The sequence below is a fragment of the Lagopus muta genome, chromosome 1 (assembly GCF_023343835.1).
Source record: "Lagopus muta isolate bLagMut1 chromosome 1, bLagMut1 primary, whole genome shotgun sequence".
Lineage (NCBI taxonomy): Eukaryota > Metazoa > Chordata > Aves > Galliformes > Phasianidae > Lagopus > Lagopus muta.
Genome location: NC_064433.1, coordinates 192390158 through 192415891, shown reverse-complemented (window position 1 = coordinate 192415891; position 25734 = coordinate 192390158). Strand labels below are relative to the sequence as shown.

At 59.4% G+C, this 25734-nt stretch overlaps 3 protein-coding genes across 3 annotated transcripts in view; 1 reads left to right on the top strand and 2 right to left on the bottom strand.

Moving 5' to 3' along the window:
• The window catches only part of STARD10 (StAR related lipid transfer domain containing 10), a 31309-nt gene extending 27463 nt beyond the window's left edge, over positions 1 to 3846 (top strand). The window contains 3 exon segments of the mRNA XM_048966653.1: positions 2940 to 3032; positions 3034 to 3134; positions 3136 to 3846. Of these exon segments, the coding sequence (XP_048822610.1) occupies positions 2940 to 3032; positions 3034 to 3134; positions 3136 to 3358 (417 nt within the window). The 3' untranslated portion in view covers positions 3359 to 3846.
• Positions 3400 to 5813, bottom strand: LOC125702769 (uncharacterized). Its single transcript, XM_048966523.1, is given in 4 exon segments — positions 3400 to 3413; positions 3829 to 4192; positions 4653 to 4772; positions 5431 to 5813. Coding segments are annotated over 4 exon segments (732 nt in total). The 5' UTR covers positions 5665 to 5813.
• A 1435-nt stretch (positions 5814 to 7248) lies between these two features.
• INPPL1 (inositol polyphosphate phosphatase like 1) overlaps positions 7249 to 25734 on the bottom strand; it is a 34504-nt gene continuing 16018 nt past the window's right edge. Inside the window, 25 exon segments of the mRNA XM_048966398.1 lie at positions 7249 to 7378; positions 7380 to 7392; positions 10231 to 10397; positions 14321 to 14477; positions 14619 to 14887; positions 14889 to 14915; positions 14947 to 14962; positions 15065 to 15214; positions 17141 to 17225; positions 17330 to 17366; positions 17368 to 17424; positions 17426 to 17487; positions 17604 to 17652; positions 17654 to 17692; positions 17800 to 17868; positions 17870 to 17889; positions 17983 to 18097; positions 18235 to 18329; positions 21104 to 21185; positions 21292 to 21380; positions 21465 to 21564; positions 21657 to 21795; positions 21891 to 21987; positions 25499 to 25595; positions 25597 to 25617. Coding sequence (XP_048822355.1) covers positions 7301 to 7378; positions 7380 to 7392; positions 10231 to 10397; positions 14321 to 14477; positions 14619 to 14887; positions 14889 to 14915; positions 14947 to 14962; positions 15065 to 15214; positions 17141 to 17225; positions 17330 to 17366; positions 17368 to 17424; positions 17426 to 17487; positions 17604 to 17652; positions 17654 to 17692; positions 17800 to 17868; positions 17870 to 17889; positions 17983 to 18097; positions 18235 to 18329; positions 21104 to 21185; positions 21292 to 21380; positions 21465 to 21564; positions 21657 to 21795; positions 21891 to 21987; positions 25499 to 25595; positions 25597 to 25617 — 2130 coding nt within the window. The 3' untranslated portion in view covers positions 7249 to 7300.

The following is a 25734-nucleotide window of genomic DNA, read 5'->3' as shown; positions in this document are numbered from 1 at the left end:
CCATTCCCATCCCCATCCCATCCCCATCCCATCCCATCCCCATTCCCCCACCCCCATCTCCATCCCCATCCCCCATCCCACCCCCATCCCCACCCCACCCCCATCCCATCCCATTCCCATCCCATCCCAATCCCCATCCCCATCCCATCCCCATCTTATCCCACCCCTATCCCCATGCCATCCCATCCCCATCCCCATCCCCATCCCACCCCTATCCCCATCCCAATCCCATCCCCATTCCAATCTCCATTTTATCCCACCCCCACCCCCATTTCCATCCCATCCCCATTCCAATCCCCATCCCATCCCCTCCCCATCCCCATCCCAACCCCATCCCATCTCCGTTCCATCCCAAATCCCTTCACCCCATCCCATACATTACACCCACCCCTACATCCCATCCCCATTCTCACCCTACCCCATCATCCCATATCCATACCCACATCCATTCCAATCCCAATCTCCACCTCATCCCAAACTCTTCCCCATTCCCATCCCACCCCATTCTCATCTTCATCCTTACCCCATACCTATTCCAATGCCATCCCCATCCTTATCCCATCCCAATCCCATTCCAACCCCATTTCCATCCCATCCCCATCCTAATCCCATTCCATCCTAACCCCATTCCAATCTCCATCCTAATCCCATTCCTATCTCATCCACACCCCATCCCAATCCCATCCCCATCCCATTCCCATCCCATCCCCAATCCCAAACCCAACCCTATTCTATCCCAATCCCAACCCCATTCCAATCCCCATCTCATTCCCATCCAATTCACACCCCATCCCCATTCTATCCCATCCTCATCCCCATCTTCATCCTTATCTTATTGTAACCCCATCCCATCCCCAATCCCCATCCCATCCCCAACCCCATCCCAACCCCATCCCAATCCCACCCCAATCCCATTTCAATCCCCATCCCAATCCCACCCCATCCCCATCTGATTCCAATCCCCATCCCCATCCCAATCCCATTTCAATCCCCATCCCATTCAATCCTCATACCAATCCTAATCCCATCCCATCTCCACCCCATCCCAACCCCAACCGCATCCCCACCCCATCCAATTTCAACCCCATCCCACCCCAACCCCTTGCTATCCTCATCCCAATCCCATCCCAATCCCATTCTCATCCCCATCCAATCCCCATCCCCTTCCCCATCCCATCCAAACCTCACCCCCATGCAAATCCCATTTCAATCCCCATCCAATCCCCGTTTTATCCCCAACCCCATCCCATTCCAATCTCATCCTCATCCCCATCCCAATCCCATCCCCATCCCATTCCAATCCCATTTAAATCCCCATCCCATCCCCATCCCATCCTAATTCCATTCCCATTCCATCACAATTCCATTTCAACCCCATCCCACCCCCACCCCATATCAACCACATTCCCATCCAATCCCCTTCCCCATCCTATCCCCATCCCATTCCAATCCCATTTCAATCCTCATCCCACCCCACCCCATCCCATCCAATCCCCACATCAATCCCATTCCCATTCCTATCCAATCCCCATCCCAACCCCATCCCCATGTCATCCCATTCCCATCCAATCCCCATTCCCATCCCATTCCCATCCCATTTCAATCCCCATATCAATCCCATTCCCATCCCATCCAATCCCCGTCCCAACCCCATCCCACCCCATCCCATCCCCATATCAATCCCATTCCCACCCGCATCCCATTCCAATCCCATTTCAATTCTCATCCCAACCCCATTCCCACTCACCCCACTCCACCCCACTCCATCCCATCCAATCCCCATATCAATCCCATCCCATCCCATTCCCATCCCATATCAATCCCCATCCCATCCCCCATCCCCCATCCCCATCCCCATCCCACATCAACCCCATATCAATCCCATTCCCATCCAATCCCAATCTCAATCTCACCCCATCCCATCCCCATCCAATCCCCATCCCATTCCAATCCCCATCCAATCCCCATATCAATCCCAATCCCATCCCCATCTCAATCCCATTCCACCATCATCCCAATCCCCATCCCATCCCACCCCACATCAACCCCATATCACTCCCATTCCCATCCAATCCCAATCCCAATCCCACCCCATCCCATCTCCATTTCAACCCCATCCCATCCCCATCGCATTTCAATCCCAATCCCATCTCCATCCCACCCCACCCCCACATCAACCCCATATCAATCCCATTCCCATCCAATCCCAATCATATTCCCCTCCAATCCCAATCTCAATCCCCACCCCATCCCATCCAATCCCCATCCCATTCCAATCCCCAAACCAATCCCCATATCAATCCCATTCCCATTCCCATCCCGCCCCACCCTACCCCCATATCAATCCCATCCCAATCCCAATCCCATCCCCATCCCAATCCCATCCCATCATCATCCCCATCCCCATCCCATCCCCATCCCACCCCCATCCCCACATCAACCCCATACCAATCCTATTCCCATTCCCATCCAATCCCATTCCAATCCCCATCCCATCCCACCCCATCCCCACATCAACCCCATATCAATCCCATCCAATCCCAATCCCAATCCCAATCCCATCCCCATCCCATTCCCATCCCATTCCAATCCCCATCCCATCCCACCTCACCCCCACATCAACCCCATATCACTCCCATCCAATCCCAATCCCAATCCCAATCCCCACCCCATCCCATCTCCATTTCAACCCCATCCCATCCCCATCCCATCCCCATCCCATCCCCACATCAACCCCATATCACTCCCATCCAATCCCAATCCCAATCCCACCCCATCCCATCTCCATTTCAACCCCATCCCATCCCCATCCCACCCCCACATCAACCCCATATCACTCCCATCCAATCCCAATCCCAATCCCAATCCCAATCCCAATCCCACCCCATCCCACCCCGTATCTCCACTCCCCCCCTCTTTTTTTTCCCCCCCCCCCAAAGGTTTGGTTCCAAAACCGCCGCGCCAAATTCCGCAAACAGGAACGCGCCGCCAATTCCAAAGCAGGCGGGGGAACAACCGGGACCCCCAACCCCAAAAAACCGGAGCCCTCGCTGCTCCTCGGAGGACGACGACTCCAAAGAATCCAACTGCAGCCCCACTCCCGACAGCACCGCCTCGCTGCCCCCCGCCATGGCAGCCCAGGGGGCAGCCTGAGCCCCAGCCCCGGCGCCGGGCAGGGCTTGGGGGGCGCGGGGCAGCCCCCGAAAGCGGGGGGTTGGCCGGGGGTGGGGGGGCGCAGGGGGGGGCGGCGGAGCTGCTGAAGGCCTGGCAGCCGGCCGAGGCCGTGCCCGGACCTTTCTCCGGAGTGCTGTCCTCCTTCCATCGGAAACCCGGCGGCCTCAAAGCCAACCTCTTCTGAGCGGCCCCAAAACGCCCCGCCGGCACCCCGCAAACTGATGGCTACGGGGCTCCCGCTGCGCCCCAAAAGTGACAGCGGCGCCCCCAAAGCCAGCCTCCAAAAAGGGCCGAGCTGCGACCCCACTGAGCTGCGACCCCATTGAGCTCTGATCCCATTGAGTTCTGACCCTACTGAGCTCCGACCCCACTGAGCTCCAACCCCATTGAGTTCTGACCCCATTGAGCTCCGACCCCATTGAGCTGCGACCCCATTGAGTTATGACCCCACTGAGCTCTGATCCCACCGAGTTCTGACCCCATTGAGCTGCGACCCCATTGAGTTCCGACCCCACTGAGTTCTGACCCCATAGAGCTCCAATCCCATAAAGCTCTGACCCCATGGAGCCCTGACCCCACTGAGCTCCAACCCCATTGAGCTCTGATCCCACCGAGCTCTGACCCCACTGAGTTCCGACCCCACTGAGATCCAACCCCATTGAGTTCCGACCCCATTGAGCTCCGACCCCATTGAGCTCTGAGCCCATAGAGTTCTGACCCCATTGAGCTCCGACCCCATTGAGTTCCAACCCCATTGAGTTCTGACCCCATTGAGCTCCGACCCCATTGAGCTCCGACCCCATTGAGCTCTGAGCCCATAGAGTTCTGACCCCATTGAGCTCCGACCCCATAGAGTTCTGACCCCATTGAGTTCTGACCCCACTGAGTTCCGACCCCATTGAGCTCCGACCCCCACTGAGATCCAACCCCATTGAGTTCCGACCCCACCGAGTTCTGACCCCACTGAGCTCTGATCCCACCGAGTTCTGACCCCATTGAGCTGCGACCCCATTGAGTTCTGAGCCCATAGAGTTCTGACCCCATTGAGCTCTGACCCCATTGAGCTCCGACCCCATTGAGCTCCGACCCCATTGAGTTCTGACCCCACTGAGCTCCGACCCCCATTGAGCTCTGACCCCACTGAGTTCTGACCCCATTGAGTTCTGACCCCACTGAGCTCCAACCCCATTGAGCTCCGACCCCATTGGGTTCTGACCCCATTGAGCTCTGATCCCATAGAGCTCCGACCCCACTGAGCTCCGACCCCATTGAGCTCCGTCCCCACCGAGCTCCGACCCCACTGAGCTCTGACCCCATTGAGTTCTGACCCCACTGAGCTCCGACCCCACCAAGCTCTGTCCCCATAAAGCTCCATCCCATAGAGCTCCGACCCCACTGAGCTCTGACCCCACTGAGTGCTCCGACCCCATTGAGCTCTGAACCCATTGAGCTCCGACCCCATTGAGCTCCGACCCCACTGATCCGACCCCATTGAGTTCTGACCCCATAAAGCTCCATCCCATAGAGCTCCATCCCACAGAGCTCCGACCCCACTGTGCTCCAATCCCATAGAGCTCCAATCCCATAGAGCTCTGTCCCTATAAAGCTCCATCCCATAGAGCTCCAATCCCATAGAGCTCTGTACCCATTGAGTTCCCCACCCTATAAAGCTTCGTCCCCATAGAGCTCTGTCCCTATAAAGCTCCATCCCCATAGAGTTCTGTCCCCATAGAGATCCATCCCCACAGAGCTCCAATCCCATACAGCTCTGTCCCTACAAAGCTCCATCCCATAAAGCTCCAATCCCACAGAGCTCAGTCCCCATAAAGCTCCAATCCCATAGAGCTCTGACCCTATAAAGCTCCGTCCCCTTAGGGCTCAGTTCCCATACAGCTCTGTCCCCACAGAGCTCCATCCCATAGAGCTCTGTACCCATTGAGTTCCCACCCTATAAAGCTCCGTCCCCATAGAGCTCCGTCCCCACAGAGCTCCAATCCCATAGAGCTCTGCCCTATAAAGCCCCGTCCCCATAGAGTTCAGTTCCCATACAGCTCTGTCCCCCACAAAGCTCCATCCCATAGAGCTCCAATCCCATAGAGCTCTGTACCCAATGAGTTCCCCACCCTATAAAGCTCCAATCCCATACAGCTCTGTCCCTATAAAGCTCCATCCCATAGAGCTCCAATCCCATAGAGCTCTGACCCTATAAAGCTCCATCCCATAGAGCTCCAATCCCATAGAGCTCAGTCCCTATAAAGCTCCGTCCCCATAGAACTCTGTCCCCACAAAGCTCCATCCATAAAGCTCCAATCCCATAGAGCTCTGTACCCATTGAGTTCCCACCCTATAAAGCTCTGTCCCCATAGAGCTCAGTCCCTATAAAGCTCCAATCCCATAGAACTCAGTCCCTATAAAGCTCCATCCCATAGAGCTCAGTCCTATAAAGCTCCGTCCCCATAGAGCTCTGTCCCTATAAAGCTCCAATCCCATAAAGCTCCATCCCTATAAAGCTCCATCCCATAGAGCTCAGTCCCTATAAAGCTCCAATCCCACAGAGCTCAGGTCCCTATAAAGCTCCAATCCCACAGAGCTCAGTCCCCATAAAGCCTCCATCCCATAGAGCTCCAATCCCATAGAGCTCTGTCCCTATAAAGCTCCAATCCCATAAAGCTCCGTCCCCATAGAGCTCCGTCCCACAGCTCCCCCCCCCCCCCACCCCACAGCTTTGGGGGCTATGGGACCCCCCCCCATTTGCCATAGGGGGCCATGGGGGGGCACAGAGCTCCTGGGGGGGGGGGGGGGGGGGTGAGGAAGCACTTTAGGGTTTGGGGTCTTGGAGGCTTTGGGGTGCTGGTTTGGGGGGGTTATTGGGGCTGCCCCCCCCCGGGGGGGGTTTTGAGTGTTTGAGCCCCCCCCCCAAACCCCCCCTGGGTGCTGGAGGAGGTTGGGTGGCTTTATTATTATTATTATTATTATTATTAATATTAATATTATTATTATTTGGGGGGAGGGGATTGGGGGGGGGGGGGGGAGGGGGGGTCATTTTTTTTTTTTAAACGATTTTTTTGGCCTTGATCGTTATTATTATTATTATTATTATTAATTATTATTATTAATTATTCTTAATGATGACGGTCATTATTTTCCAAGCGCTCGGTAATTTATTGTGAAACGCTACTAATCCAAATAAAACTTAATTTATTGAAGAAAACGCCTCCAAATGGGCCCCCCCCCCCCCTTCCTGGATACCCCCCCCCTCCAAAAAATCCCCCCCCCCCCCTATGGGGAGGGCTGGGACCCCCCCCCCCCCCACACCCCAAATTTGGGGATGGCACCAGGGTGGGGGGGGGGGGGGGGGATAAAAATGGAGCATCCTTCATCTCAGTGTGAGGGCATTGGGGGGGGGGGGATTCGTGCCCCCCTCCTCTCCTCCCCCCTCACCAATATTGGGGGTGGGGGGGGGGGTAAGGAGGGGGGGGGGGGTGATAAGGGCACTTAGTGAGGGATTTTGGGGGGGGGGGGATGTGGGGAGTACCGAGTGGGGGGCGTCCCAAGGCACTGCTGGGGGGGGGATTGGGGGGGGGGATTGGGGGGGAGGGAAGGCACAGGGATGCTGCAATGGGAAACCCAATGGGGTGGGAAACCCAATGGGGTGGGAAACCCAATGGGGTGGGACCCCCCCATATTGGGGGGTGTGGGGGGGATGCGAAATGCCCACGTGGGGGGGGGTTTCTGCCCCCCCCCCCCCCATAAACAACACCCCATAGGCACTTGGGCAGCTGTAGGGCACTGGGCTATGAATAACCTGCCCCCCCCCCCCCCCCAAGCTGGGGGGGCTCCTCCATCAATAAATAAGTAATAACTTAAACACTGAGATTTGGGGGGGGGGCAGCAAACACCTTCCCCCCCCCCCAGCCCCCCAAAATGAAATTCTCTGACCACGAATGCCCCTCACTTCTCCCTCCCCCCCCCCCTCCATGCCCTGTGCCCCCCACCCCCCCAAACGCCCCCCCCCCCCCCTGCTGCCCCCTCCAGCCCCATTGAGGTGGGGGGCGAGGGGGGGGGGGGGGGCTGTGTGTGTGTGTGTGTGCTGGGGGGGGCAGATGGATGGAATTTGGGGGGGGGGTCACTTCCTCAGCTGCAGGCTGTCCAGGAGAGCACGCTTGTGTTTGGGGTCCAGGACACCGGCTTCCTCCAGGTCCTCCCTCCGTGATGTCACTGCGGGGGGGGGGGGACATAAAGGGGGGGGACATAAAGGGGGGGGACAGCATCAGGGATAGGAGCCAGAAGGCTCCCTGATCCCATACAGCCCCATAGAGACCCCCCTATTTCCCCCATACAGCCCCAAGAGGGTCCCAAACCCATACAACCCCATAGAGACCCCCCCTATTTCCCCCATTCAGCCCCAAAAGGGTCCCATCCCCATTTGACCCCACAGAGATCCCCCTATTTCCCCCATTCAGACCCATAGAGACCCCCTTTCTTCCCCCATACAGCCCCAAAAGGGTCCCCCCAGCCCCATTTCACCCCATAGGGTCCCCTAATCCCATACAGCCCCATAGAGATCCCTATTTCCCCCATACAGCCACAAAAGGGTCCCCTGATCCCATTCCACCCCATAGAGAATCCCCCTATTTCCCCATTCAGCCCCAAAATGGTCCCCTGATCCCATACAGCCCCATAGAGACCCCCGATTTTCCCCCATTCAGCCCCATACAGATCCCCCTTCCCCCATACAGACCCCACAGAGAACCCCCCCTATTTCCCCCATACAGCCCCAAAAAGGTCCCATCCCCCATTTGACCCCACAGAGATCCCCATATTTCCCCCAGTCAGACCCATAGAGACCCCCTTACTTCCCCCATACAGCCCCAAAAGGGTCCCCCGGCCCCATTCCACCCCATAGGGTCCCCCAGATCCCATACAGCCCCATAGAGATCCCTATTTCCCCCGTACAGCCACAGAAGGGTCCCCTGATCCCATACAACCCCATAGAGACCCCCCTTTTTCCCCCATACAGCTCCATAGAGACCCCCTTTCTTCCCCCATATAGCCCCAAAAGGGGTCCCCCCGGCCCCATTCCACCCCATAGGGTCCCCAGATCCCATACAGCCCCATAGAGACCCCTATTTCCCCCATACAGCCCCAAAAGGGTCCCCTGATCCCACACAGCCCCATAAGAGAATCCCCCTATTTCCCCATACAGCCCCAAAAGGGTCCCCTGGTCCCATTCCACCCCATAGAGTCCCCACTATTTCCCCCATACAGCCCCATAGAGACCCCCTTATTTCTCCCATACAGACTCCAAGAGGGTCCCAGCCCCATTCAGCCCCATAGAGACCCCCTATTTCCCCCATTCCACCCCATAGAGACCCCCCCTATTTCCCCCATACAGCCCCATAGAGACCCCCTTTCTTCCCCATACAGCCCCAAAAGGGTCCCCCCGGCCCCATTCCACCCCATAGGGTCCCCAGATCCCATACAGCCCCATAGAGACCCCTATTTCCCCCATACAGCCCCAAGAGGGTCCCCTGATCCCATTCAGCCCCATAGAGAATACCCCTATTTCCCCATTCAGCCCCAAAAGGGTCCCCCGGCCCCATTCCACGCCATAGGGTCCCCTAATCCCATACAGCCCCTTAGAGACCCCCCTATTTCCCCCATACAGCCCCATAGAGACCCCCTTATTTTCTCCCATACAGACTCCAAGAGGGTCCCAGCCCCATTCAGCCCCCATAGAGACCCCCTATTTCCCCCATTCCACCCCATAGAGACCCCCCTATTTCCCCCACACAGCCCCAAAAGGGTCCCATCCCAATTCAACCCCATAGAGATCCCTTCACCCCCTCCCATACAGCCCCCAAAAGATCCCCTTACCCCCCCCCATAACCCCAAGAGGGTCCCCTGTCCCCATGCTGCCCTAGATGGGCCCCCCTTGTCCCCTATATGGCCCCAGAGGGGTCTCCATGCCCCCCCTGCAAACCCCAAGAGGGTCTCCTGTCCCCATTCAGCCCCATAGAGATCCTCCTGTCCCCCACAGAGCCCCATAGAAATCCCCTTGTCCCCATACAGCCCTGTGGAGATTCCTTTGTCCCCATAACAGCCCCAGAGGGGTCCCCTTGTCCCCATACGGCCCCATACAGATCCTCTTGTCTCCCTACAACCCCACAGGGGTCCCCTTGTCCCCATATGGCCCCAGAGAGATCCACTGTCCCCATACAGCCCCAAGAGGGTCCCCACATCCCTTTACAGCCCCAAAGGGGTCACTTTGCCCCTATATGGCCCAAGAGGGGTCCCCTTGTCCCTATGTAACCCCAAGAGGGTCCCCTGACCCCATGTAATCCCTGAGGGATCACCCCCCGTCCCCATGCTGCCCCAGAAGGGTCCCTTTGTCCCTATATGGCCCCAGAGAGGTACACTGTCCCCATACAGCCCCATAGAGATCCCTCTATCCCCATATGGCCCCATAGAAATCCCCTTGTCCCCATATGACCCCATAGAGATGCCCTTGTCCCCATACAGCCCCATGGAGAACCCCTTGTCCCCATATGACCCCATAGAGATCCCCTTGTCCCCATACAGCCCCATGGAGAACCCCTTGTCCCCATATGACCCCATAGAGATGCCCTTGTCCCCATACAGCCCCATGGAGAACCCTTTCTCCCCATATGACCCCATAGAGATGCCCTTGTCCCCATACAGCCCCATGGAGAACCCTTTCTCCCCATATGACCCCATAGAGATCCCCTTGTCCCCATACAGCCCCATAGAGAACCCCTTGTCCCCCATATGACCCCATACAGATGCCCTTGTCCCCATACAGCCCCATAGAGAACCCCTTGTCCCCATATGGCCCCAAGAGGGTCCCCTGTCCTCATGTGACCCCATGGATATTCAGCAGTCCCCCCATTTCACCCCACAAGGGTCCCTCGTCCCCCTGCAGCCCCACAGAGACCCCCTCACCCCCATACAGCCCCAGGGGGCTCCCCTCTCCCCACACAGCCCTTATGAGACCCCCCTCACCCCATTGCAGCCCCATAAGAACCCCCCCCCCACCTGAGGAACTCCAGGTCGTCCCAGCCGTTGTGCAGCAGCCCCTCCTCGTACCTCTCCAGCCCCAAACCCCCGCAGCCATTCCCCCACATTGGACTCGCTGACGCCCGCTGCCGCGGCCCGCCTGGCACAGCGCCTGCAGCAGGGTTGGGGGAAGGGGGGACACGGTGCTGGGGGTCCCACACCCGGTATCCCGGGTTGCCCTGCCCCATCCTCATCCCCCTTTCCCCATCCCCAACCCCTTCCATCACCTCCATCCCTGACTTCGAGCCCTTTCTTCCATCCCATTCCACCCCCATCCCATCCCCATCCCATCCCATCCCCAACTCCATCCCCATTCAATCTCATCCCATCCCTATCCCGCGTCCCATCCCACCTCCAGCCCATCCATCCCCATCCCCATCTCCATCCCAGTCCCATCTCACCCCCATCATCATCCCATCTCATCCCATCCCCATTTCCATCTCATCCCATCCTCATTCCCATCCCTAACTTCATCCCCATCCCCAACTCTATTCCCACGCCCATCCCCAACTCCATCCCAGTCCCATCTCACTCCCATCCTCATTCCATCTCATTCCATCTCCATCCCCATCCCATCTCTTCTCATCCCCAACTCCATCCCCACCCCATCACCAAATTCCATTCCCATCCCATCCCCATCCCATTTCAATCCTCATCTCATCCCTAACTTCATCCCCATTCCCAACTCCCATTCCCACCCCCAAACTCCATTCTAGTCCCATCTCACCCCCATCCTCATCCCATCTCCATCCCCAACTCCATCCCAATCCCCCATCCATCCCATCCCATCCCCATCCCCAACTCCATCCCATCCCAATCTCATTTCAATCCCCATCCCATCTCATCCCATTCCCAACTCCATCCCCATCCAATCTCATCCCATCCCTATCCCCCATCAATCCCAACTCCATCCCCATCCCATCCCCAACTCCATTCCAGTCCCATCTCATCCCTATCCTCATCTCATCTCATCCTATCTCCAGCCCCATCCTATCTCATCCCATCCCAACTCCATCCCCATCCCATCCCCAACTCCATTCCAGTCCCATCTCATCCCTATCCTCATCTCATCTCATCCTATCTCCAGCCCCATCCTATCTCATCCCATCCCAACTCCATCCCCCATCCCATTTCAATCCTCATCTCATCCCCAATTCCATCCCTATCCCATTCAATTCCATCCCCATCCCTAACTTCATCCCCATCCCCATCCCCATCCCCAACTCCATTCCCATCCCCATCCCATCCCCATCCCATTTCAATCCTCATCCCATCCCCAACTCCATCCCCATCCCATCCAACTCCATCCCCAACTCCATTCCCACCCCCAACTCCATCCCAGTCCCATCTCACTCCTATCCTCATCCCATCTCATCCCATCCCCCAATTTCCACCTCCAGCTCTCATTCCCTCCCCCCATCCCCAATCCATTTCCCTCATCCCCATCCCCAACCCAACCCCCCACCTCCTGTCCCTTTCCCCCATTACCATCTCCCACCCCCTTTACTCCACTTCCACCCCTTTCCCCCACATTCATCTCCACCCCTATTCTTGACCCCCCATCCCTTTCCTCCAATCCTCACCTCCAAACCTTTCCCCCCCATCCCCATCCCCAATTTCTTTTCCCCCATCTCCTATCTCTCACCCCCATCCCAACCTCCCATCCCTTTCACCCACCCCCAGCTCCCACACCCCCATCCCAATCCCAATTCCCTCCATTCCCATCTCCTAAACCCCCATTCCCAATCCCTTCGCTCCATCCTCCTCTCCATTTTATCACCCCTCCCCATCCCACCCCACTCCTCCACCTCCATCCCCCTCTCCCACCCCATAATCCCCATCTCCATCCCAATCCCCATCTCCCATCCCAACCCCCTATTCCCTCCCTCCATCTCCCAATCTCCATCCTCAACCCCCACTCCTTTTTCCTCCATCCCCAATCCCATCTCACTCCCAAACCCCAATCCCATTCTTCCATCCCCATCCCACTCCCCACCCCATTCCCATCCCCATCCCACTCCCCATTCCCTCCCTCCATCTCCCATCCCCAATCCCTTTCCTCCATCCCCATTCCCCCCCCCACTCCCCTGACCCCCAATCCCCCTTCTTCATCTCCATCCCAACCCCTATTTCCTCTCTCCATCCATCTCCCAATCCCCATCCTCAACCCCAATCCCCTTCCTCCACCCCATCTCACCCCACTTCTCTACCCCCATCTTCCTCTCCCATCCCATTCCCCCCACCTCCATCCCAATCCCCATCCCCATCCCAATCCCTATTCCCTCCATCTCCCAATCCCCATTCCCAACCCCAATCCCATTCTTCCATCCCCATCCCACCCCACTCCTCCATTCCCACCCCCATCCCACTCCCCATTCCTTCCCTCCATCTCCCAACCCCAATCACTTTCCTCCATCCCCATCCCAATCCCTATTCCCTCCCTCCATCTCCCAATCCCTATTCCCAACCCCAATCCCTTTTCTCCATCCCCATTCCCTCCACTCCCCCCAACCCCAATCGCCTTCTTCCATCCCCACCCCAATCCCTGTTCCCTCTCTCCATCCATCTTCCAATCCCCATCCTCAACCCCAATCCCTTTCCTCCACCCCATCCCACCCCCAATTCCCATCCCCATCCCACCCCATTCCCCCACCTCCACCCCCATCTTCCTCTCCCCACCCCATTCCCCCACCTCCACCCCCATCTTCCTCTCCCACTCCATTCCCCCACCTCCATCCCAATCCCCATCTCCCAATCCCCATCCTCAACCCCAATCCCATTCTTCCATCCCCATCCAACCCCACTCCCACCCCCATCCCACTCCCCATTCCCTCCCTCCATCTCCCATCCCCAATCCCTTTCCTCCATCCCCATTCCCCCCCCACTCCCCTGACCCCAATCCCCTTCTTCCATCTCCATCCCAATCCCTATTTCCTCTCTCCATCCATCTCCCAATCCCCATCCCCATCCCCAATCCCCTTCCTCCACCCCATCTCACCCCACTTCTCCACCCCCCATCTTCCTCTCCCATCCCATTTCCCCACCTCCATCCCAATCCCCATCCCCATCCCAATCCCTATTCCCTCCATCTCCCAATCCCCATTCCCAACCCCAATCCCATTCTTCCATCCCCATCCCACCCCACTCCTCCATTCCCACCCCCCATCCCACTCCCCATTCCTTCCCTCCATCTCCCAACCCCAATCACTTTCCTCCATCCCCATCCCAATCCCTATTCCCTCCCTCCATCTCCCCAATCCCTATTCCCAACCCCAATCCCTTTTCTCCATCCCCATTCCCTCCACTCCCCCAACTCCAATTGCCTTCTTCATCCCCACCCCAATCCCTGTTCCCTCTCTCCATCCATCTTCCAATCCCCATCCTCAACCCCAATCCCTTTCCTCCACCCCATCCCACCCCCCAATTCCCATCCCCATCCCACCCCATTCCCCCACCTCCACCCCCATCTTCCTCTCCCACCCCATTCCCCCCCCTCCATCTTCCTCTCCCACCCCATTCCCCCACCTCCACCTCAATCCCAATCCCCATCTCCCAATCCCCATCCTCAACCCCCATTCTTCCATCCCTATCCAACCCCATTCCCACCCCCATCCCACTCCCCATCCCCTCCCTCCCATCTCCCCAACCCCAATCCCTTTCCTCCATCCCCATCCCAATCCCTGTTCCCTCTCTCCATCCATCTTCCAATCCCCATCCTCAACCCCAATCCCATTCTTCCATCCCCATCCAAACCCCATTCCCACCCCCATCCCACCCCCCATCCCCTCCCCTCCATCTCCCAACCCCCAATCCCTTCCCCCCCCCCTCACCCCACACCCCCCCATCTTCCCCCCCCCCTCACCCCACACCCCCCCATCTTCCCCCCCCCTCACCCCACACCCCCCCATCTTCCCCCCCCCCTCACCCCACACCCCCCCCATCTTCCCCCCCCCTCACCCCACACCCCCCCATCTTCCTCCCCCCCTCACCCCACACCCCCCCCATCTTCCTCCCCCCCTCACCCCCACACCCCCCCATCTCCCCCTCCCCCCCCCCCCCCAGTTCCCACCTCCTCAACCAGATCCTCCTGGATGCTCTCTCGGATGCAGTGGGATGCGAAGGCGATGGGGCGGCTGTAATCGGGGTGCAGGCAGCGGGGGGGCAGCTCCAACCTCCCCCTCCCTCCTGACCCCCCGCGCCCCCCCCCCAACCCCCCCATATTCCACCTCACTCAACGTTTTGGCCATCTGAAGCACAGAACATGAACGATCGTCCCTCACCCCCCCCAGGTACCGGGACCCCCGCGGATACTTCCAGCCCAAAGTTGGGTACTGAAGGTCTGGGGTGAGGTTTGGGAGGTGGGGGCTCACAGCCGACCCCCCCCCAACGGCTCCCTGGTGCTTTCGGCCCCCTCCAGCTCACGGGGCAGAGGAGGAGGGGGAAAGTCTGGAGGGGGCAAAGCGATTGGGTTGGGGTCTTCATCCGAGGAAGTGTCCTCATGAGCACGGAGGGGGGGGGGCCTGCAGACGGATGCCGGCGGCGTTCGGGGGGCACGGCTTTGGTTTTGGGGACGGGGGGTTTGCCGGGGGGTGGGGGATCGGGGGCCCAGCAATTGGTGAGGGACCCCTTCCAGCACAGTAATATGCAGGGTTATTGAAACTGTTCTTCAGAGGCCCCCCCCGTCGCTTCCGTCACCGGTTCTGCTTTGGAGCTGCGGGCACAAAGAGGGGAGCGAGTAGAGGAGGGGGATGCAAGGTGACCCCCCCCCCCCCCCCGCTTTGTACCCCAAACCTCGGTGCCACCCCCCACTCACCGGCTCAGGGCGGCCTCATCCCTGGAGGTGCCCACGGTGTGGGGTGGGCAGGCGGGGGGTCGGAGCTGTGCTGCCCTTCTCAGGCTCCTCGGGGGCTTTGGATGGGGGGGGGTGGGAGGATCGGCCCCGGGGGGCTTCCTAACCATGGACCTGGGGGACAGAAATGAAGGGGGGGGGGTCATCAGCTGGGGGGGGTCATCCTGCAGTGGACCAGGACTCTGTGCATCGTCCTGCAGGGGGGCTCCGAACGCTACAACATGCGCCAGGATGCCACGCAACAACCTGCGTGGATGCTCTGAGCACAGCCACGTGCATTGGGACACCATGCACCATCCTGCAGGGCTGCTCTGAGCACAGCCAAATGCACCAGGAGCCTGCATGCACCAGGATCCAACACACCAGGATCCCATGCACCATCCTGCAGGGATGCTCCCAGCATTGCTACATGCGCTGGGATCCCATGCACCATCCTGCAGGGTTGCTCTGAGCACAGCCACCATTCACCAGGATCCTGCAGGGCTGCTCCAAGCATTGCCACATGCACCAGCAGCCTGTGTGCATTCCTGCAGGGATGGTGTAAGCATCACAGCATGCACCAGGGATCCAACACCAGGACCCCCATGCACCATCCTGCAGGGCTGCTCTGAGCACAGCCCCATGCACCAGGATCCCATGCACCATCCTGGATGGATACTCCCAGCATTGCTACACACATCAAGACCCCATGCACCATCCTGCAGGGCTGCTCTGAGCACAGCCCCATGCACCAGGATCCCATGCACCATCCTGGATGGATACTCCCAGCATTGCTACACACATCAAGACCCCATGCACCATCCCTGCAGGGTTGCTCTGAGCACCACCCCATGCACCATCCTGCAGGGCTGCTCCAAGCATTGCCACATGCACCAGCAGCCTGTGTGCATTCCTGCAGGGATGCTGCAAGCATCACAGCATGCACCAGGATCCAACACCAGGACCCCCATGCACCGTCCTGCAGGGCTGCTCAGAGCATTGCTACATGCACCGAGACCCCATGCACCATCCTGCTGGGCTGCTCTGAGCACCACCCCATGCACCATGATCCCATGCACCATGATCCCATGCACCATGATCCCATGCACCATGATCCCATGCACCATGATCCCTATGCACCATGATCCCATGCACCATGATCCCATGCACCATGATCCCATGCACCATGATCCCATGCACCATGATCCCCATGCACCATCCTGCAGGGATGTCCCAAGCATTACAACATGCATCAGGACCCCATGCACCATCCTGCAGGGCTGCTCTGAGCACAGCCACATGCACCAGGATCCCACACACCATCCTGCAGGGATGTCCCAAGCATTACAACATACATCAGGACCCCATGCAGCACCCTGCAGGGTTGCTCTGAGCACAACCACATGCACCAGGACCGTATGCACCATCCTGCAGGGTTGCTCTGAGCATTGCTACATGCACTGGGATCCCATGCACCATCCTGCAGGGCTGCTCTGAGCATTGCTACATGCACCAAGACCCCATGCACCGTCCTGCAGGGTTGCTCTGAGCACCACCCCATGCACCACGATCCCGTGCACCACGATCCCATGCACCATCCTGCAGGGCTGCTCTGAGCATTGCTACATGCACTGAGACCCCATGCGCCATCCTGCAGGGATATCCCAAGCATTACAACATGCATCAGGACCCCATGCACCGTCCTGCAGGGCTGCTCAGAGCATTGCTACTTCACTGAGACCCCATGCATCATCCTGCAGGGTTGCTTAGAGAATTGCTACATGCACTGGGACCCCCATGCACCATCCTGCAGGGCTGCTCTGATCACAGCCACATGCACCGGGACCCCACACACCAGCAGCCCCACGTGCATTCTTGCAGCGATGCTCCAAGCACCGCAACGCGCCCTGCACCCCCACACCCCATCCTGCAGGGATGCTTCAAGCACCCCCCCCCCCCCCATCACCAAGACCCCACTCCCCACCCCACAGGAATGCTCCCATCATCGACACAGCACCAAGAGCTGCAGCCCCCTCCCCTCCAGTCCCCCTCCCCACTCACTTGGCACACTCCTGGGGGGCTCTGGTGCTCAGCTGGCCCCTCGCTTTGCCGCCTGCCGCCTCATCCTTATCAACACTGATCCATTCTGCCAGGGGACGGAGGGGGTTGGTGAGCTTCAGCAACGGCACAGAGAGGGGTTGGGGGCACGCTGAGCCCCCTCCTCGCACCCCTGCCACCCCCAGCTCTCACCATAGAGCCTCTCGCGGGTGCCCAGGCGCTCCGCAGAGCACGCGCACCTTCATGGAGCCGCGGATGTTGCCCGTCTCCTCGCCACGGTGCGAGAGGGTAAGTGAGGAACTGCTGTGCCGTGCTGCCAATCATGGACTTGAGGGCGATGACGCATTCCCCTGAGGGGGCACAAGGTGGGGAGAAGGGGGGAAAAATCAACCATCAGGGTGGGGGTTCCACCACCCAAAGTCCCCCAACCCTTCGAGGTTGGCACGGGGACCAGGCGGCGACGCACCATAGGACTCGTAGCCATCCAAGGACTTAACGGTGAGCAGCAGGTGTTGGGTCCTGCAGGTATTCGATCTCAGAGAGGATGGGTTTCAGCTGGGGGACAAAAGGAGGAGAGGGGGGCAGGCGGTGTGAGGGGTTACAGCCCCTCACCTCCCCCCCGGTGCCCTCCTGTATCCCCACCACCCCCACGGCGACCTCACCGTGGGCAGCTGCCGCGACGACCACTGCACCTTGAGGAAGTTGATGTTGTCGCTGCTCTGCGTGTCGTTTCTCGCTGCTCTTCTTGAATTCTGAACCAGGGAACGGCACGGTGGCACCGCAGCCAAAGCTCCCCCCGGCCCCCCAAACCTTTATGGACCCCCCCCCCCCCCCAATGCGCTCACCCTCCAGGCAGGTGGAGTAGAACTCGATGAAGAACTTGGTGCGGCTCGCCGTCTTCACGATGGCCTCGATGCTCTCAAACTCGATGTACGCCTGATCCGATGACTTGGAACAGCCCTGCGCAGGGAGGGGGGGGCAGCAGGGTGTCCCCCCTCGTCCCCACATCCCTCCTTGTCCCCACAATCCCTCCTTGTCCCCACATCCCTCCTTGTCCCCACATCCCCTCTGTCCCCACGTCCCCGGGAGCTGAAGGCTGTACCTTTCTTGGAGACGAACTGCGACGTGACGCCGACCTCGAAGGAGCCAAAGACGGGCGAATGGTCGCTGGTCGTGATGTCGTCGGTGCAGCCTGCAGCACACAGAGTGATCTGTCCCACAGCCTGCCCCAAACCTGCCCCCAATCTGTCCCCATCCCATCACCAACCTGTCCCCAACCTTTCCCAAACCTGTCCCCAATCCATCCCCAACCTTTCCCCCATCCATCCCCAACCTGTACCCAACCTTTCCCAACCTGTCCCCAATCCATCCCCAACCTGTCCCCAACCTGCCCCAAACCTGTACCCAACCCATTCTCAACCTGTTCCCTCATCCCACCTCATCCCCAACCCAAACCCAACCTGCCCTATCAGTCCATTCCCAATTTGCCCCCAATCCGTACCCAGCATGACCCCAATCCGTCCCCAACCTGCTCCCAATCCGTCCCCAACCCATTTCCAACCCACACCCAAACTGCCTCCAACCTGCCCCCAACCTGTGCCCAATCCTGTCCCCAATTCACTCCCTGTTCCCAACCCATCCCCAACCTGTGCCCAAACTGTTCCCCAACCCATCACCAGCCTGCTCCCAATTCAACCCCAACCTGTCCCCCACCAACCCCCCAAATCCATCTCCAACCCGTCCCCAATCCATCCCCAACCTGTACCCAACCTGCCCCAAACCTGTACCCAACCCATTCTCAACCTGTTCCCTGTCCCCACCTCATCCCCAACCTGGCCCCAATCCATCTCCAGCTCACATACAACCCGTCCCCTATCCCCAATCATCCCAAACCTGTCCACAATCCAACCCCAACCTGTCCCCAACCCAACCCAAACCCAACCTGCCCTATCAGTCCATTCCCAATTTGCCCCCAATCCGTCCCCAACCTGCCCCCAATCCATCCCCAACCCATTTCCAACCCACACCCAAACTGCCTCCAACCTGCCCCCAACCTGTGCCCAATCCTGTCCCCAATTCACCCCGTTCCCAATCCATCCCCAACCTGTGCCCAAACTGTTCCCCAACCCACCCCCAGCCTGCTCCCAATTCACCCCCAACCTGTCTCCAACCAACCCCCCAAATCCATCCCCAATCTGCCCCCAACCCATCCCCAACCTGTCCCCAACCTTTCCCCCATCCATCCCCAACCTTTCCCAACCTTTCCCCCATCCATCCCCAACCTGTCCCCAACCTTTTCCAAACCCGTCCCCCCAACCCGTCCCCAATCCATCCCCAACCTGCCCCAAACCTGTACCCAACCCATTCTCAACCTGTTCCCTCATCCCACCTCATCCCCAACCTGGCCCCAGTCCACCCCCAGCTCACATACAACCCGTCCCCTGTCCCCAATCATCCCAAACCTGTCCACAATCCAACCCCAACCTGTCCCCAACCCAATCCAAACCCAACCTGCCCTATCAGTCCATTCCCAATTTGCCCCCAATCCGTCCCCAACCTGCCCCCAATCCGTCCCCAACCCATTTCCAACCCACACCCAAACTGCCTCCAACCTGCCCCCAACCTGTGCCCAATCCTGTCCCCAATTCACCCCGTTCCCAACCCATCCCCAACCTGTGCCCAAACTGTTCCCCAACCCACCTCCAGCCTGCTCCCAATTCACCCCCAACCTGTCTCCAACCAACCCCCCCAAATCCATCTCCAATCTGCCCCCAACCTTTCCCAAACCTGTCCCCCCAACCCGTCCCCAATCCATCCCCAACCTGTCCCCAACCTGCCCCAAACCTGTACCCAACCCATTCTCAACCTGTTCCCTGTCCCTACCTCATCCCCAACCTGGCCCCAATCCATCTCCAGCTCACAAACAACCCGTCCCCTGTCCCCAACTCATCCCAAACCTGTCCCCAACACAAACCATACCCAACCTGCCCTATCAGTCCATTCCGAATTTGCCCCCAATCCATACCCAGCATGTCCCCAATCCGTCCCCAATCCATCCCCAACCTGCCCCCAACCCATTTCCAACCCACACCCAAACTGCCTCCAACCTGCCCCCAATCTGTGCCCAATCCTGTCCCCAATTCACCCCCTGCCCCCAACCCATCCCCAACCTGTGCCCAAACTGTTCCCCAACCCACCCCCAACCTGCTCCCAATTCACGCCCAACCTGTCTCCCACCAACCCCCAAATCCATCCCCAATCTGCCCCCAACCCATCCCCAACCTGTCCCCAACCTTTCCCAAACCTGTCTCCAACCCATCCCCAACCTGCCCCCAACCTGTCCCCAATCCATTCCTATCCTGCCCCCAACCAGCCCCAAATCTGTCTCCAACCCATCCTCTGCCCCAACCTGTCCCCAACCCATCCCCAACCTGCCCCCAATCCATTCCTATCCTGTCCCCAACCCATCCCCTGCCCCAACCCGCCCCCAATCCATTCCCATTCTGTCCCCAACCTGCCCCCAACCCATCCCCTGCCCCAACCTGTCCCCAACCTGTCCCCAACCTGCCCCCAATCCATTCCTATCCTGTCCCCAACCTGCCCCCAATCCATTCCTATCCTGTCCCCATCCCATCCCCTGCCCCCAACCTGTCCCCAATCCATTCCTATCCTGTCCCCATCCCATCCCCTGCCCCCAACCTGTCCCCAATCCATTCCTATCCTGTCCCCATCCCATCCCCTGCCCCCAACCCATTCCTGTCCTGTCCCCAACCAGCCCCTGCCCCAACCTGTTCCCAATCCATTCCTATCCTGTCCCCAACCAGCCCCTGCCCCAACCTGCCCCCAATCCATTCCCATCCTGCCCCCAACCAGCCCCAAACCCGCCCCCAGCCATACTCCAACCCACCCCCAGTTGGGGTGGCCATCCCCAGTGTCCCCCCCCCTGCCACCAGGGCTGCCCCTCACCATAGGCGTTGCAGTTGACGTGGGTTTCGGGGTACGACTTCCAGAGGATGCGGTCGCACCAGGACGGGACGTTGGTGCGAACCTGCAGCAAGAACGGGATGGGGGGGGAAGGGGAGGGGGCTGGGGGTCACACAGGACCCATCTGGGTGCCCCCCCACCCTCAGAATCCCCCCCACCCACCACCGTACCCCCGTGGGCTTCTGCTTGTGCCACACGTAGGTGTCCCGCGAGCCGCGCTCATAGCGGTACGTGGGGGGGAAGGTGATCTCCTCCTCTCCTGCAGCAGGGAATATATGAGGGGGGGGGAGAATCAGCACCCAGAGCCCCCCCCCTCCCCCTCCCCACAGCCGCGTGCCCTCACCGAAGCGCAGGAACACTTTGTGCTTCTCCTTCTCCAGGTTGAGCTGATCCACTTTGAGCAGCGGCTCAAACTCCTTGCGGCTGATGTAGTTCAGGATCTCCTGCAGGGGCGGGCAATTGGTTTAAGGGGCAACACGAGGGCGGCCCCCTCCCCTAAATGCAGCCCCCCCCAACCCCACCACCACCAACCCACCTGGATGTCCATATCCAGGCGGTAGTTGAGGTCCCCAAACCAGAAGAGGTGGGTGAAGCGCAGCGAGATGTCGAAGGAGCTGAGCTGCTTGTCGCCCAGCGAGAGCAGGCGCAGGATGTCCAGGTAGTTCTGGTTCCTCCTGTGTGGGGAGGGGGGGGGGGGGGAGGGAAAAGGGGGACGCTGCTGTCACCTCCCCCAGCCCCACGCTGTCCCCACGCTGTCCCCCACGCTCACCTGGCCGTCTTCTCGTTGCCCGAGGTGAGGTGGCAGTTGACGAAGCCGAAGGACGTGCCATTGAACATGAAGGAGACACCCACAGCACCCTTGTTGCCTGCGGGGACAGGATGGGGTGGGATGGGATGGGGGACAGGATAGGGATAGGGACAGGGGATGGGGGACAGGATAGGGATGGGGACAGGATAGGGATGGGGACAGGATAGGGATGGGGACAGGATAGGGATGGGGACAGGATAGGGATGGGGGACAGGGGATGGGGACAGGATAGGGATGGGATGGGGGACAGGATAGGGATGGGGACAGGGGATGGGGACAGGATAGGGATGGCATGGGGACAGGATAGGGATGGGGACAGGGGATGGGGACAGGATAGGGATGGCATGGGGACAGGATAGGGATGGCATGGGGACAGGGGATAGGGACAGAGTGGGGAGGGGGACAGGAGATGGCATGGGGTCAGGGGATGGCATGGGGACAGAGTGGGGGACAGGATAGGGATGGGATGGGGACAGGGGGGATGGGAGGGGGACAGAGTGGGGAGGGGGACAGGATAGGGAATAGGGACAGGGGATGGGGACAGGGGATGGCATGGGGACAGGGGATGGGGACAGGATAGGGATGGGGACAGGGGATGGGGACAGGATAGGGACAGCATGGGGACAGGGGGACAGCATGGGGACAGGATAGGGATGGGGACAGGATAGGGATGGCGTGGGGACAGGATAGGGATGGCGTGGGGACAGAGTGGGGACAGGATAGGGATGGGATGGGGATGGCATGGGGACAGGGGATGGGGACAGAGTGGGGAGGGGGGACAGGGGATGGGATGGGGACAGGACAGGGATGGGATGGGGACAGAGTGGGGACAGGATAGGGATGGGATGGGGACAGGGGGGATGGGAGGGGGACAGAGTGGGGAGGGGGACAGGATAGGGATGTGATGGGGATGGGGGATGGGGACGGGGGGGATGGGATGGGGATGGGGACAGAGTGGGGATGGGGACAGGGGATGGGATGTGATGGGGACAGGGGATGGGATGTGATGGGGACAGGGGATGGAGACAGGGGGATGGGATTGGGGACAGAGTGGGGACAGGATAGGGATGGGATGGGGACAGGAGGTGGGGATGGGATGGGGGACAGAGAGTGGGGAAAGGACAGGGATGGGATGGGGACAGGGGACAAGATGGGATGGGGGACAGGGAGATGAGGGACAGTTGGCAGGGGATGGGGACGGATGGAGACAAGGAACAGGGACAACTGACAGGCGACGGGGGATGGGGATTGGATGGGGACAGGGATGTGAACAGAAATGGGGACAGGGGATGGGGATAGGAATGGGACAATTGACAGGGAATGGGATGGGGGACAGGGGATGGGGACAAGTGACAGGAGATAGGAATGGGGAATGGGGACAAGGGGCAGGCGATGGGGACGGTGGACAATTGACAGGGGACGGGGACAGGAATGGGATGGGGACAATTGACAGGGGATGAGAATGGGATGGGGACAGGATGGGGGATAGGGAACAGGAATGGGGACAGGGGACAACTGACAGGTGACGGGGATGGGGATTGGATGGGGATAGAGACAGGGGATGGGAAACAGGGATGTGGAAGGAAATGGGGACAGGGGATGGGGACAAGTGACAGAGAATGGGAATGGGATGGGGACAGGGGAGGGGGGATGGGAATGGGAATGGGATGGGGGCAATTGACAGGGGATGGGAATGGGATGGGGATTGGATGGGAATAGGGACGGGGATTGGGGACAACTGACAGGGGATGGGAATGGGATGGGACAGGAGACAGGGGATGGGCACAGGGGACAGGGATTGGATGGAGACAGAGGACAGGGGTGGGGACGGGACGGGGGATGGGATAGGGGATGGGGAACAGGAATGGGGACAGAAATAGGGACAGGGGATGGAGACAGGTGGGGACATGGGAATGGGATGGGGACAGGGGATGGGGGACAGGAATGGGGGACAGGGGGATGGGGACAGAGGATGGAGACAGGTGGGGACATAGGAATGGGATGGGGACAGGGAACAGAAATGGGATGGAGAAAGAGGACAGGAATGGGGACAGGGGATGGGGACAGGGGGTCAGGGGGTGGGGACAATTGACAGGGGATGGGAGGATGGTGATGCGATGGGGATGTGATGTGGACAGGAGAAATGTGATGTGATTGGGGCACAGTGGGGCAGGAGGATGGGGACATGAGAACAGGGACGTAAAGGGGACACAAGGGTGAGGACACGAATAGGACACAAAAATGGAGACAGGAAGATGGGGACACAATGGGGACAATGCAGGAATGGGGACCTGATGGGGGAGAAGAATGAAGACATGATGAGGACACAAGGATGGAGACAGGAAAATGGGGACATGATGGAGACACAAGGAAAGAGACAGGAAGATGGGGACACGATGGGGATGGGGACAGGATGGGGCAGGAGGATGGGGACATCACAGGGATGGAAGGACAGGGACAGAAGATGGGGATGGAGACATGATGGGGATGGGAAAGCAATGGGGCAGGAAGATGGGGACATCACATGGATGGAAGGACAGGGACAGAAGATGGGGACACGATGGGGACGCAGTGGGGAATGCAGTGGGGCAGGAGGATGAGGGCATGAGAACAGGGACGTAACGGGGACAAGAGAATGACGACATGAAGAGGACGTGAGGATGGGGACAGAAAGATGGGGATGGGAACAGGATGGGGATGTGAGGATGGGGACACCACTGAGATGGAGAACAGGGACAGAAGATGGGGACACGATGGGGGACGGGGACATGATGGGGACATGATGGGGATGGGGACGCAATGGGGCAGGGAAGATGGGGACATCGCAGGGATGGAAGGACAGGGACAGAAGCTGGGGAGACGATGGAGATGTGATGGGGATGGGGACATGATGGGGACATGATGGGGACATGATGGGGGACGGGGGACTCAATGGGGATGGGGACGGCAGTGGGGCAGGAAGATGGGGACACCACAGGGATGGAAGGACAGGGACAGAAGCTGGGGAGACGATGGAGATGTGATGGGGATGGAGACATGATGGGGATGGGGACGCAATGGGGCAGGAAGATGGGGACATCACAGGAGATGGAAGGACAGGGACAGAAGATGGGGGACATGATGGGGACACCATGGGGACATGATGGGGCAGGAAGATGGGGGACACCACAGGGATGGAAGGACAGGGACAGAAGATGGGGAGACGATGGAGATGTGATGGCGATGGGGACATGATGGGGATGGGGACGCAATGGGGCCGGAAGATGGGGACATCACAGGGATGGAAGCACAGGGACAGAAGATGGGGACATGATGGGGACACCATGGGGACACCACAGGTATGGAAGGACAGGGACAGAAGATGGGGACACAATGGGACGGGGACATGAAGGGGACATGAAGGGGACATGAAGGGGATGTGGATGCCATGGGGCAGGAAGATGGGACATCACAGGTATGGAAGGACAGGGACAGAAGCTGGGGACCCGACGGGGACGTGAGGATCGAGAGGAGCACGGAGAGGCGACGGGGACCCGATGGGGACACGAGGGGCACCAAGGACGCCGCACCCAGTGTGTTGGCGATGCCGGTCTTGACGCTGGACGTGCTGACGTGGCTGATGCGGTTCTCGTGCTCCGGCTTCACCAGCACGGCCACCTTGATGTTTCCACAGCGACTGCACGGCCACCTGCGGGGACACAGCCCAGCCACACCGGGCCGGGGGGACAGCGGCTGCACCACCCCATGGCTGGGGCCACGGATCCATCGGTGTGCAGCCACCCCACAGCACTGAGGGCCACCGGGA